General features: G+C 39.7%; 1 protein-coding gene across 1 annotated transcript; it reads right to left on the bottom strand.

Annotated features, from left to right (window-relative positions):
- Positions 1–344: 344 nt before the first annotated feature.
- Lsmem1 (leucine rich single-pass membrane protein 1) lies at positions 345–10,620 on the bottom strand. The gene is made up of 4 exons (XM_026408594.1): positions 10,244–10,620; positions 6,562–6,693; positions 4,743–4,871; positions 345–1,334 (listed from the first exon to the last, which is right to left on the bottom strand). The coding sequence occupies exons 2-4, from the start codon at positions 6,686–6,688 to the stop codon at positions 1,204–1,206; spliced, it is 387 nt and encodes a 128-aa protein (XP_026264379.1). The 5' UTR covers positions 6,689–6,693; positions 10,244–10,620; the 3' UTR covers positions 345–1,203.
- Between the last annotated feature and the right edge of the window lie 3,409 nt (positions 10,621–14,029).

Here is a 14,029-nt window from a genome sequence, read left to right as displayed (position 1 = left end):
CTGGGATTACAGGCGTGTGCCACTGGGCCTGGCTAAGAAATGAATATTTTTAAGGGTCATTGTATCGGATCCCCAGTGATTCCTGAAACAGCTATACAATAGATAACAAATGACTTTTGCCACACCCTATCAACAGCTCAATAAGAGTTGTTCCACAAATACAAATTTTAGGTTTGAAAATGTTCTGCATGGTTCCTGTGAACTTTAAGAGAAAGAATATACACAGTACAAATGTTTTTGAGTGCAAAAATGGGTAAACAAATTCAGCAACTTAAAATGACAGAGTTGCGATACAATTTTCAATTGACTTGTACATGTATTTAGACTAAATAAAAAGACCCATGCTTTTTAGACTCATTTATTTCACACCCTCTTTTATGTCAGATACCATGTGTCTTATTTTGCTATAAGAAGATAGTTTCCAAATATTCCAAGTATCTAATTTCCTACTGTAGTTTAGCAAAGGCCACAAACTTATCAGATTTCCTCCAAATTAATGAGCAGGGTACTTAAGGGCTTCTTTTTTCATGAGAAACAAAGTAAATGTATCTTACCTAATTCCATAAAACTACATCTCCCTAGTCCCCATGAGACTAGAATGGCTCTAGAGTAGCTTGATTCACACATAGAAGGAACTCAGTAAACACCAGTTATTAATCAGGCTTTCTCTGTTGATTCCTGGCCCCACCATACACACATAACTCCTACCAGTGTTTCCACCAGCAATCACTGACAGCAATCAGCTCTGAAGCCTGCCCATCACTGACCTTGGGGAAATAGTCAAAGCCTGATGACCTAGTTCCCTTCTGCTCAGGTAATTGAATGAATCTCTCAGGCTTTCACAGGAATCTGCACAGGCATATGGCGTCAAACTTTCATCGACAGTGAACCTATTCTACACCAAACTCCTCTAGTAAGATAAGTTGTATATACAAAGCCGGATTCCTGGTTTCTGTTGATTCTCGTGCATGCTAGCCAACCACCCTAACCCCATTAAAGCTGGAGCACCCTACCAGAAAATAAGGCTGAGACCTAACCAACCCTTTCTAGCTGCTGTCCTAAAGCTTGCCTAGGAGTTGCTCATATCCCTGGCTGGTTTTAATGATCAGATAATCCATTGCCCTTTCTCAGCCCTTGACCCAGTGCACCCCAGGAAAGTGAGGAGCTCCACGTGTTTGCTGATGCCCTTGGAAAATCATTTCTCTAATTCTTCTCCAAGTCCAGTTGGTCGAGTCGCTTTATGATCATGTTGTTGATTTTCTTTAGGTCATCTATGTCCCTTCCATCAGCTGTTAGTCTTCTGGACACATCATCCATCTTGTTTCCAGTTTGAACTTGAAAATGGAAAACAGACTGTGTTATACTGGTTTCCAGTATGTTCCACCAGGGCTCATCTGAGTGCTGAGAGGCACTCTTGGCAAAACCCCTGTTCCATTATCCATGGATTCCAGAAACCCAGGAGAGAAACTGGAGAAGAGTGAAGGTGCGCATTAAATGAATTATTTTTACAACCTCTTAGTGTCAGTCTAGACCACCCCTGGTAGCTCCCCCCAGGTTTTGGCTACGAAAGATATGTCTATGAGAAATCAAAGAAAACTGCCAATGTGCCTGATTATTTCTCCAGAAGCGATTGTTATATTGTCGCATTTCCAGGCCCATTCTCAGGAAAGGGCTTTTGCTCGTCATTTGGAAAATGACATTCTCTGGGTTCCAGCCTATTTTGACATGTCTGTTGATTCTAAATTACCAACTCATAATGAATGTTTAATCATTCCCCTCAGATCACTCCTGAGAATAGAGCACAATATTTTCCAAATAAACAGAACCCCTGTAGTATAGTAAGCTGGAATTGTAAACCTTTGAGGTCTGTTAATTGGAGTTAACATTTCTAAGAAATGCTGCACAGAATCAATGCTTTATCTTTGAACTCCTTAACATTTCCATTTCAGGCATTTTTTTTTCCTCAAAACTATCTTCTGGGACCTAATAGTGTTGATAACATGCTGCTGGGCTTGGCTGATAAACTAGCTGTTAGAGGTTCACCTCCCAGCCTTGGGGCAAATTGGCTGCCCTGTGCTTACTTCTTGCTCATGTCTGAAAAATTACATTGGATGAAACATGGTCCAAGACATGAAAGAAGTGTCTTAATTGAGCTTTGCTGCTCAGCTAGGCAGAGCTGCCACTCGCTTCTGGGGAAAGTGTGAGACTGGAACAAATCCATGACATATGAAATAATTTCTCCTCTCGCAACCCTTCTACATAGCCCAAACCCAGAAGGAAGGAGCAACCATGCTTGCCTACCTCTGTTCCACAGTGCACCAGTCCTGAAATAAATTCCATAAAAAGAGAAAGGGTTCCATGTATAAAAGAGTTAGAGCAAAAATATATGCCCACCTGCCCCTTGGAGATGCACAGGAAGCAAAGAAACACCCTGAACATTACCTAAGCCAACAGTTCTCAAACTCATTTGACCACAAAGACACCCCCCTCTTTTTTTATTTTTTCCCAAAAGGCAACACTTATCCCATGGAACAAGCATTCTGTGTAATATGCTGCTTGGCTATTCTTGCTACCATGGGCAGATAGGAATCCATAGTAATGTATTCTTGCTGTCTGTTATTCCTTGTTAGTGTAGAGATTATAACAAAAACGTAAGGCCCAATGGTTTAATAAGAATGTAATCAGTATATAATAATCTTAATTCTCTTGTGTCACAATGACAGAGTTATAAAGAATATATTATCTCACTTCAATTAAATAGTGGGATTAAGGTTGTGGCTCAGCAGTAGATTGCCCACCTAGTACGTGTGAGACACTGGGTTCAATCCTCAGCACCACATATGAATGAATAAAATAAACATATTGTGTCCACCTACAACTAAAAAAAAAAATTTAAAGAATACACATTTGCAGTGAATCCCAGGGCAGCAAAAATGGTTTTCCTATTAAAGATAAGGACAGATCAAGTTCATTTACAGATGCCTCTGCCAACTCTGGTGTAATACTGGATTAAGGTGTATCTGAAAACCACAAGCAGATTTTATACTTATTGCATCTCAGGCAGTGGAACTCACAGGAGCTCTAGAGCCCACCAGGCCAGGGTTTGAATCCCAGGTCTGTCTCTGTAAGCCCCATGAACATGGAGAGGTGATATCTTTGAGCCTTAGTCTTTCATGAGGAAATTAACCCACCTTGAGGGATAAAGTCTTAAGATAATCATATGTATAGCACTGAGTAATTGTCCAATAAAGAGACACAATTCACATTATCTTTTGGTTTCTTACTTAATGTGACTTTTTCCTCAATATAAAATGCTCAAGGCAAATAAAAAGAATCCTATTTAAACAAGAAGAATAGGAAAGAGCATAGCGTTTGATATCAGAAAGTATTTTTAAGCCCCAATTTGGCACTTATTAGCTATGTGACCTTGGGTATATTAAGCTTCATTTCCAGCATAATAATGGATCCTATGCTAGCTATACAGATTTTAGAAGGTTTTGAGCATTTGTTACTATCATTTCCCTTAATCTTGCCTCTTACCCCACAGAAAAGAGAATTTCCTATGGTCTGCTCACTGGTCTAGAGACATAACCAAAATTCCTTACTAGTTTAACAGGGTCATTACTCCTGTCAGAGGTCGCAGGCAGGACATTAATTTATGTTGGAACAACATGTCAAAATAGCAAGCCAGGTGCTCTTCCTGACCCTGCAGGCTCAGGGGCCAACCCTCCCACAATTGGTAGCTACCAATTGGTGGCTAGTTCACAATTACTGTAATAATTTACATGCTAGCTTCTAAGTGCACAAGGGCACCAGCTGGGTGAGAGAGAAGCAATTAAATATCACCCCTCCCCACCAGCCCCAACCCCAACCCCTGAGGCTAAAGACCTTGAGGCAGGAAGGAGGAAAGAGGAAGGCGTTGTTGGGGAAGAAGACAGGTTAGATATAACTCAAGGATGGTGCACTCTGCCCACCTTCCTCCTCTGATCACCTCTAACTCCACCTCCTCAGAGATGAGCTGAGAGGGGAAACTGGGGAGCTCTGTGGGAGGGAACCACATGCAGAAGGATGGGACAGCATGGCAGAGGGAACTGCACCTCTCCCCTACCCAAGGCAGAGAGCCAGACAGCACTGATGGCTCAGGGGGTCTCTAGGCTGGGAGGTGTGGGAAAGCTGGTGTCACCATTCAACCAACATGCGCATCCCAGGCCAAGAGCAAACAGAGAAGGTTATAATAGGAGCAGACACCAGCCTGGTCAGTGTCAACCTGGAAACAGCTGTTGTGGTCACAGCCCCAACATCACCTCAGGTACTTTGATTTGATTTCTGGATGATATGCAAATGAGAGAAATTGAGATGGGGTTTGAACCCTGAGTGTGACTACATGTAATAGATCTGATTTTAATGGTAGCCAACTGACCCTGCTGCCCGATGGAGTCACCTACAATTTGGGAGCTAGGTTTCCCAAGGGAAAAACTTAAATGTTATATTAATATTTAGCATACATGTCTGTGACCTTCAAGCACTGTGCCCTTGTGCAGTAGGCTTGTGCCCCAGGGACCGTATGTATCCCTGAGCAAAGGGATTCACTCGAGGTGTTCATTCCCCTTGTGTTTTCCAGGGGAAACTTTGACTTCCAGAAAGCACTGACTCATCCCAAGGGCAAAGTTGAACAACTGACTAGGAAAACCAGCTATGCATCATGTGCACTTAGTAATGAAAACCCTGCTGGTGGTACTTACTTATTAGAAATATCACGAAGAAAACCAGTGCCAAGCTGACGATCAGTGCAATTAGCAGCCCCATAAAGAACAGACTCCGCCTCCCATTTCCTGAACGTGTGCCAAAATCTGGGATTTTCTCTTCAAGAGCTAATAGGAAACAGACAAAAACAGTGAAGACAAAAACTCCTCAGCACACAACTTGTCAGCAGAAAGGAACAGCAGCACATTGTTAGAGACATGAGTAATGAATACACCCATTTTCCTTCTGACAGTCCTGGAAAGTGATTTATGTGATAGGAATGTCTTTGGATGGGTACAATTTTTGGAATTGTTTACCTTCCTCTCTTTTGGTATTCAAAGAATGAGCAAGGGTAAGCTACTAATCAAGCCTCTTTGGAAAGTTTAAGACTGTGTTAGTACTGAAGTAGCAGGACATGGATTGTTATTTGGGGGAGGGAATAAAGAAGCGAAAGATTAAGAGTGACAGAGGCTCTATAGTCCTCCCATAGTAACCCAGGAGCAAAATAGAGCTGGGTGTGGGCCACCTGCCTTGGGTGGAAATTGAACACTCTGGGCTGTCTCCCAGGAAATCCCTTTTATTATAGGAATAATCAAGCATGCCTACACCCATTTAAATAAAAGTGGTCCTGATATTTTTTGGTTTCTTAAAACTGTTTTTAAGATGGATATCCTCTGAAATCAGGGTTCTTTCCAATATTTTGAGTTGAACTGATAATCCAACCTGCTCATAAAATAGCTTGGTTCACCCAAACCTTGAATTGTCTGCATCCAGTAACCTTTTTAAGGCCTAGGTCCCTACCAGCTCTGAGATTAAACTGAGTAAGAAATATGAAAACTGGGGTAGTGGAGATCATTGAATTACTTTTTTGTATGCTCTCCTACTTTGAATTGGTCCCACACATTGTGCTCCTGGATTGTGGATAAACAAATGGCTTAAGTCCCATGCCCTATAAGTACATCCTATATCATCCCCCTTATTGACACCCACACACTCGTTTTTATTAAGATTGACTGCAATAAAAATGATGAAGACCTGAACCCATTTAAATGATGAGAAAACCAAAAACTGAGAAATGATTTAGAAGGGGAATGATAGATATAAAACTGGGATAGTAAGTTGGGAGTACACAAAAAAAAACAAAAGGCAAGTGAGCAATTCACATTAGGGTTGGTTCAAACATCAGCATTTAAGATAGAAAAGAAGGGGCTCAGAGGGTCTGGTAGAACTCATTTATAATATTTAGTGAGCAGCATACACATTTAGTATTCAGCAGATTTTGTCCACCCCGCATATTTTTCTAACTATTTAATTGGGCAATTTGTAATTCAGAAGGAGAAAATGAAGTTGATTCTTTTGCCCAAGAGAATTTTAATGCTATTTTTATAACTGGTGAATGTGTTGAGCATTTTCTCAGTAATACGCTATGAAACAAAACCCCTGGGGGGAAGGTGGGCAGTATCGAGGACCTAGCTGTGGTCACTAAGAAGCATTATTACAACAGATAACAGAGGCATGAGCAAGCCTCGAGAGTCCAGCTCAGCAGCCTTCACCCTTCTCAGGGACAGAAACATCACAAGATTTTTCCAGGATTTTTAAAGAGTTCAAATCTTCCTTAGGAGCCAAGAAAGCTCATAATCCCATGGGTATTCAAAGAACAAAAGAAAAACCTGCCTAATGATAAATAGCATTTCCAATGCCAAGCTATACGTACCACCCCAACCCCTACCCAACACCCACAAGTCCACTTTTGCCTTTGCCATTTTTAGGCAGCCTGGATGCCAGGAAGGGCCACCAAGCCACCAGGGGCACACATACGGAACAGATGCTGTGATCCAGCAGGATAGAGGTTTAGTTTGTTTAAGTCATTAATGGAATCCACGACATAAAGCTTTCCATCTTCGTGAATGTCACGAGATCCAGTGTCCTGGAAAGAATGATTCATTGCCCCTGGGAAAAAAAAAAAGTGACATTAAAAACAAGGGGCTGGACTGTGGAACTCCACAAGAACCAGAGGCATCAGGAAACTAGACAGGCAGACAAAGACCCACCCACAAATGCTGTTTTCAAGTAAGGGTCTGGCTTTGCTTATCCAGAGGAAAATATCCCTTTTGATGGACAACTTTCTAATTCTTTTTGCTTTCTTGCCAGGAAGCTCATGGTCAAATGTATGGACCAGTTTCTAAAATTATACAACTATTTATGCCCTGCTTATTTGCCTATACTCTTTTCTCTTCCTTAGATTGCTCAGTTCTACCTATTTCCCCCTGGATCTTGTTTTTTATTTTGTAATCGATTTAAAATTTTTCCTCTTTTATGACACTGTTCATGCTCCAGTGAGATGCCTTAAATCCTTTGTGCAGGAAGACTAGCTATAAATATAAAGATTGGCTGTGGCCAAAATCATTCTGAAAGAAGAAAACATTACTGTGAGAACTTTCTAGTTGCAAGAGGCTTTAATACAACATTGTAACTTTATATTCTCCCTCAATATGGCATGAGTCCTGACCCTCAAATCTATTCTTTAGCCACTAGCTGACTGTGGGTTTCTAGGACACAATCTTAGTAAACTTAGATGATGTAGAGAGAACGCTGCTAGATTCTAGTTCAATGACTTGAAAAGCCTACTCTTCTTTCATGGTAACATAGGTTTTTTAGGTCTGGGAAGGATTTTAGACCTGCTTTAAGTCCAGCCCTTATCCTTTCCACAAATGAGGACATTGGAGGTCAGCCAGGTAAATGCCCCAAATCATGTATTTAGCTAGTAGCAGAACTAGAATCAGATTGCTGTTCAAAATCACTGGGTCTTCCCTCCTGCTAATTTTCTATTCAACACCCTCCCTAATCCTTTTTCAAGCTGCCTTTGGTGATGCACACACGCCTATGATCCAAATGACTCAGGAGGCTGAAGCAGGAGAATTGCAAGTTTCAGGCCAGCCTCAGCAACTCAATGAGAACCTATCTCAAAATAAAAAATGAAAAGGGCTGGGGATGTGGCCCAGTGGTAGAGCAACTGGGTTCAATCCCCAGTACTCTAAACAACAACAACAACAAAAGACTCAGCACAAACCATCTCCTATGAGAGAACTGAACTTTTTGTGTGCCCTGGCTGGCAGCTGAGCATTCTTATTCTATCAGAGCATCTACAGACAGCACCTCATTGCATTTGTTGGCTGACATCTTTGATTTCCCCAACAGACTGAAAATTCCTTAGGGTAGGGAACAATCCTATTCAGTGCCACATTTATAAGCCCTTGACTTCTGTTAGTTAAGCTGGAACACCTAAAATATTTATTTAGGGTGTAACCTATCTGAAAAAACTTTTGAGGCAGTTAGTAAGTACACTAACAGAATTAAGGCTAAGGGAAAAATGCTCATGTGATATCTATTTGGACTCCAGTAAGGTCAGTGCAATAAATATTGTAGCTGCCTATAGGTGGCAACACACTGTTTACTTCCTGATAATATTTATTTTTTTTTCCTTTATTACCCAGCTACAGAATGAAAATTATAGAGTTAGGAGAAAACCAAATCCAGTGGGAGGGGACAGTATAAATCTTTAGAATATCTGGAAAAATTTGTCAGCCATTTACTAAACACCTTAAATTACACTATAAAATATTAAAACCCAGCCATTCCCCAGTAATACCTACAACCTATCTGTACTTGTGGAATATATGCTCTCAGGACCCTAGATAAGAAATCCAGTAAGCTGGAAAAGTCATGGACTAATCTTTAACATTTTTTCCTTAAGGTTTTTCAGAGTTAAAACTAAAAAGTGTTTCCATTCCTGAAAATTTAATTAACAAGAACACATAATTTCTTGGGGCTGGGTCTGGAGCTCAATGGTGGAGCGCCAGCCCCAAACGTGTAAGACACTGGGTTCTATCCTCAGCACCACATAAAAAATAAAAAATAACATATTGTGGCCATCTACAACCAAAAAAAATTTTAAAAAGAACACATAATTTCTTGAATATTTTAAACAAAATGCTACTGAACCACATTAGATACCTAATTCCAAATACATTTCTGTAACATTCCTAAGGGAAAGACATGACATGATAATCAAATGAAAAAAACACAAAAACAAAAACCCAACAGCAGCAGCAGCAGCAGCAGCAGCAGAGTAAAAGGACGTTAGAGATAAATTTTAACTTTGCAGTAAAATCAAGGATCAAAAGTATTAACTGCAAGGTCACAGATTTTCTAAACCCTCCTAAATGTGTTTAATATCTTATCATCTCTATTATTTATTATCCTAAATACTAATATTTGACCAGGAAAAAATGTTTGTGTCATGTCATAGGATCATCACTCCAAACAAACGTAGCTTCTATTTTAGGCTTGGTGACTGACGCATGCTTCTTTGGATCTCTGACTTAATATCCTTGAGCCTTAGCTTTCCCTTCAGGAATGTGACTGCTCTTGCTTAAATCCAATACAGAAGCATAATCCATGTTGAACAAAGCAGAGGATTAGCTAGGAAATCAGAGCTAAAAAACTGACTCATGAGGAACAGTCCAGCTAATGAAATCTCCAAACTACTGACCTTGCCACCTAGTTAGAAGGGGATTCCAAAAAATCTAAAACAGCCTATGCTAAGTAGTGCTCTGAAAGAAAATTTCTTCGGAGTGAAGACACAATGCAAGTAGATGCTATTTCAATATATTTTTTAATGAAAAGCAACAACATGCAAATAGAAACAAAGAACTGGCAGAGAACCCCAAGTTGGGTGTGGCCAGTGGCCACCAGGAGCCTGCAAATGGCTTGCAAATGATTCAGTTAGTAAATGGATATAAGATCACATGGCTTGAAAAGCAGGAATCACAGCTGTTTGACACCCAGTGGTTTCTATCTTTGGCATCTCCAAATGAGGGCATCTGGGAACAACCAACGCTGGAGAACCAGTGTGGCCAGCAATTCTGGTCATACTAACTCAATCCTCCTTCCGGACTCCAGGGTGCAAATTTGCTTATTCACCAAGATTGACCAAAGTGGCATCCTTCTAAAAGAACACTGATTCCTTTGACTGAAACATGTAAGTAATTTGTTTCTTCTAGTTTAGATCATTGCTAACAGCTGAGTTTGGGGAATGTAAGAATTTTTTCACTACCTACAAATAAATATCCTCACAAATAAAGATAGCTGTCTATGAAAAATTGCTTTGTGCTTTATTTTTTCCCTGCAGGTGCCTGGTATCATACCACAAAAATAACTCACACTGATATTGCTTGCCTACTGATTTACTAATTCTGATTTACTAATCAGAATTGTTACAACAGGATTTAATTCAAAGCTAATAACCAGTTTGAATCATGGTAATTGGTTCTTTAATTCCATTTCAGTCAATGCCTCTTCAGATTCAGGAAGTAACTTTTAAAATCCAGTTTAAATCATTTCTATTGAAAGTTAAAAGCACAGGGCACATGCAACAACAATTTCCCAAACTCAAGAATCATAATTTAGTCTCAGAGTAATAGCATGCAAAATTACTTACAAAAATCTGAGCTTTGCTTGGTTACCAGGAAAAAACAACTAATTACTCAGGAGCAACTACAACACAAAATGTTTTACAAATTCTGTAGGTCTTTCTTTGCCTTCCTGCAGAGCCCAACTGTTTCCGTGAGGCCCATAAACTCTAGCACAAAACTGGTGACCTGTTTAGTGTTTATTTATCCAAGCAATGTAAGATTCCAAATACTAACTTTCCCCATAATATCTAAGGTTTTCAATTAAAATATAACTGAAACTATGCTTTAAAACAACAAAACACCACTCCCCAATTGAGTTGGTGATTGGTGAGATTCTTGTTAGACTGAAATTAATGTCCTTATTTGGCTGATGCAACTGTAAGCTGACACCACATTTCCAGCACTTCTGTCATGGCGTACTCCTGTATATAAATATCTTGCAGCAGGCAGGAGCTGCTACTGTGATGACTAACTTGCAACCATTCCTGACCAAACAGAGAACTGCAATAAGTAGGGAGAGAGTACTACTGTGTCATCCTAACTAGGATGATGGCAGGAATGTTAAGTTAGCTTTCTATTACTACAACAAAATACCTGAGATAAAGAAACTTTTAAAGAGGAAAGGTTTATTTTGGCTCAGTTTTAGAGATTTCAGTCCATGGTCACTTGGCCCCACTGCCTTCAGAACTGTGGCAAGGAAGAACATTGTGGTAAAGATCACATGGCAGAGGAAGCTGCTTGCCTATTGGAGGCCAGGAAGTTAAGGAGACAAGAAGGGGCCAGGATACCAATATCCCCTTCCAGTGCACACCCCGAACAACTCAACTTCCTTCTACCACCTCCCAATCCTACCATAAACTGGAGATCAAGCCTTTAACACATGGGCTGATGGGAGACACTCAAGATCCAAACTATAGCAGCAAATGACTCTAGGACTTCTAAGTAGCTACAAAATTGAGTGGAAAGACTATATTGCAGTAGACCCACTGCAGGTGAAGGAAATGTCTCAACCTCATCTCCTTTTCAAAGGCTTTCTTCTGAGTTTTGTATATTCTCCTTTCTCGAGAATGTCAGTCTTTCACTTGTATGGTGACTTCACAAGCATGCCAAGGAGCTTTTGCCCTTTGGCGTACATAAAAGATGTTACAGTAAGGTTTGAGAGCACAGGTATAAACTATTCCAGTATATTAAAGGTTTCACTGTAAACAGATCTGTAGTCCTTTATAATCCTACTTGCCAACTGGACGGACCTACCTTTGGAACTTTTTGCACATTATTTAGAAAACGTGTGCTCTCCAAAGCTCCCTTTACACCTAATTTCCATAGGGACTTCATTCTGCTGTGGGGGAAAGATCATTTTCTCAGGCCTCATCTCTACCCAAGAACAAATTTATTGATGAAGAGTATGGAATTAGTAACAGTTTTCTCCAAAATCTAATTACACATTTAAAAACTGATAAATTTCTTTAATAAAAATGCTATTTTTTTGCCATGCCTAGAATTTATAAAGCCTACCAACTACTAATGTCATAAATCACCTATCTTTTGAAGAAACAGAAGTATCTGCCTTGTTTTTCCTCTTTCCTATAACCTTATAATCTCAAGTATTCATCCCTGTCAGAAACAAGGAATATGGATATTAAAAACTTTTTTGGGGGGGGGGGTACTGGAGAATGATTTCAGACTTGCTATGCTAGGCAAGGCCTCTACCACTGAATCAAGCCTTTAATTTTTTTATTTTTGAGATAGGGTTTTCAAACTAAGTTGCCCAGACTGACCCCTCACACTTTAGATCCTCCTGCCTCAGCTTCCTGAGTAGCTGGGATTATAGGTGCGCACCATTGCACCCAATTCAAGACTAAGAAATTTAATAGTCAAAGGACATATACATTGTTAAACGGCAAAGATAAAATATGAATCCAAACATCATATTAATGTCTGAATTCAACTGTACATCGATGAGGGTGATGAGACTGGCTTTAGACTAGATTACCAGAAACCAATTGAGGAACAAAGCAAGACATGCTATATTTTATCTGTTATGTACCTGAAGAAAATAATTCTCATATGTCATTTAATCTGGGGACATTTTCAAGTACTTCTTGCTTACTCTTTCAAATACTATTCTCAGGGTATCTAGATTAAATTCCCAGGAAATTAAGTAAATGCCATCAGACTTGAGTCATAGATATTAATTCAAAATTAATTCTTGAGCCTCAAAATAGGACAGGAACCATATCAAATTCCTTCAAACCAGCAAGATTAACCAAATCTCAAGCAATGAATGACTGGCATACCACAATAGCATTTTATTACTTTCAAGAAATTCATGCATTCTATAAGAGTTCCCAGTAATTCTTGCCTTGCAAATTACCCAGATACATTAAAGAGTCCACCCATATGTAAATTCAACATTCAGGCTAACTCATCTTTCTTCCTCCCAAAGCCCAAGAAGTAAGGCAGAATATTAAGAAAAATAACACAACCACAAAAATGAAAATAGGAGGCAACAATACTGAAGGGATTCTGTTGAGAGCCACAGCCAAAGGGGCCCCAGCAAACTTCCAGCTGCCGGCTGATGATTGGCTCACAGTGGCCCCAGCAACATCTAGCTGATTGGCTCCTCTGCGGTGATGTTCATTGGGCTGTTTCCCTGCCCTTCAGACTACGGAACTGCTCATTGGGGGACTTCTTTGGCTCTGCCCACGCGACCCAGCCAATCGGCCTCAAGAGCAGGAGGATTGTGGGAGGTGGTGTGGTTTGTGTGGGGAGAGGCTTGTGGAAGCCGGTGGTGGCAGTTGGGCTCTGAGGGTTTTTTCCTTTGGAGCTGTTTTGCTTGGCGTTTGTAGTTCTAAAAATAAAGTTTCTTTTGACAAGTGGCTCCTGAATTGTGCCCAGCCAGACTGCGGCAGGATTCAACAAATGTTCTGAACATAGAAAGAAGAGTGGAACCTGACTTAGAACTATCATTGATTAGTGAGCTGAATGACCCTCAGAATTCAGGCAGGCTTATAATCTGGAGGCAAGAATGCAGCATGGTGCTAAATTCCAGCAAGTAATGATAACCAAAATAAAATGTAAGAAGATTGGAAAATTGTGGTTAGTGAAATGTTCCAAAAAAAAAAAAATCAGAAAAAGAGTCATCTCAGGAGCTCATGCAACACGGAATTATTTTCCAGATTGTCAAGCCCACCAAAGCACTTTTTAGAACCCCACAAAGCAATTTTAAAAGCAAAAGACAAAACAAAATCACGGCAAATCTGAAAATTTTGCTAACTAGAAAACAATCCTTTTAAAATTCTTGAGTACAATAATTTGTCAATCTTTTTTAAATCCTGAACTTGATTTTTGATGTATAATTTCATACACTGAGCATATTATTTTATAAACATTAAGCCACAAAACAATTAATCCCATATGTATTCCTTTCCAAGACACTCATTAAGGAAGTACTCTACTGTAACAAGTTAACTAAAATGAAGACATGAAGTCCAGAAAACAAATCCCCAGGATAGTGAAGTTTCAGGAAAACAATTATGCATTAAGATGAAAGAAAATAAGTCTCCACTGAATCAAGTAAAAAATAAAGGACTTTAACAAATTTATTTAGATCTTGAAAGAACTGATGATGTACATAAAGTAAAATAACAGTATTAATCCAGGACAAAATGGTTTATTAGAATGAAAATGTAAGCACAGTAAATTAGTTCATATAATCACAGTAATGCAAACGGTGACATTTGAAGAGTAAGAAGACAAAAGAATGATCTTCCCTGTCACAATAGGAAGTTGACAAATGTCTAAAATAATAG

This window comes from Urocitellus parryii, chromosome 3 (genome assembly GCF_045843805.1).
Source record: "Urocitellus parryii isolate mUroPar1 chromosome 3, mUroPar1.hap1, whole genome shotgun sequence".
NCBI classification, from domain to species: Eukaryota; Metazoa; Chordata; class Mammalia; order Rodentia; family Sciuridae; genus Urocitellus; species Urocitellus parryii.
Note: the sequence above shows the minus strand (reverse complement) of the source record. Positions and strands in the feature narration are given on the sequence as shown.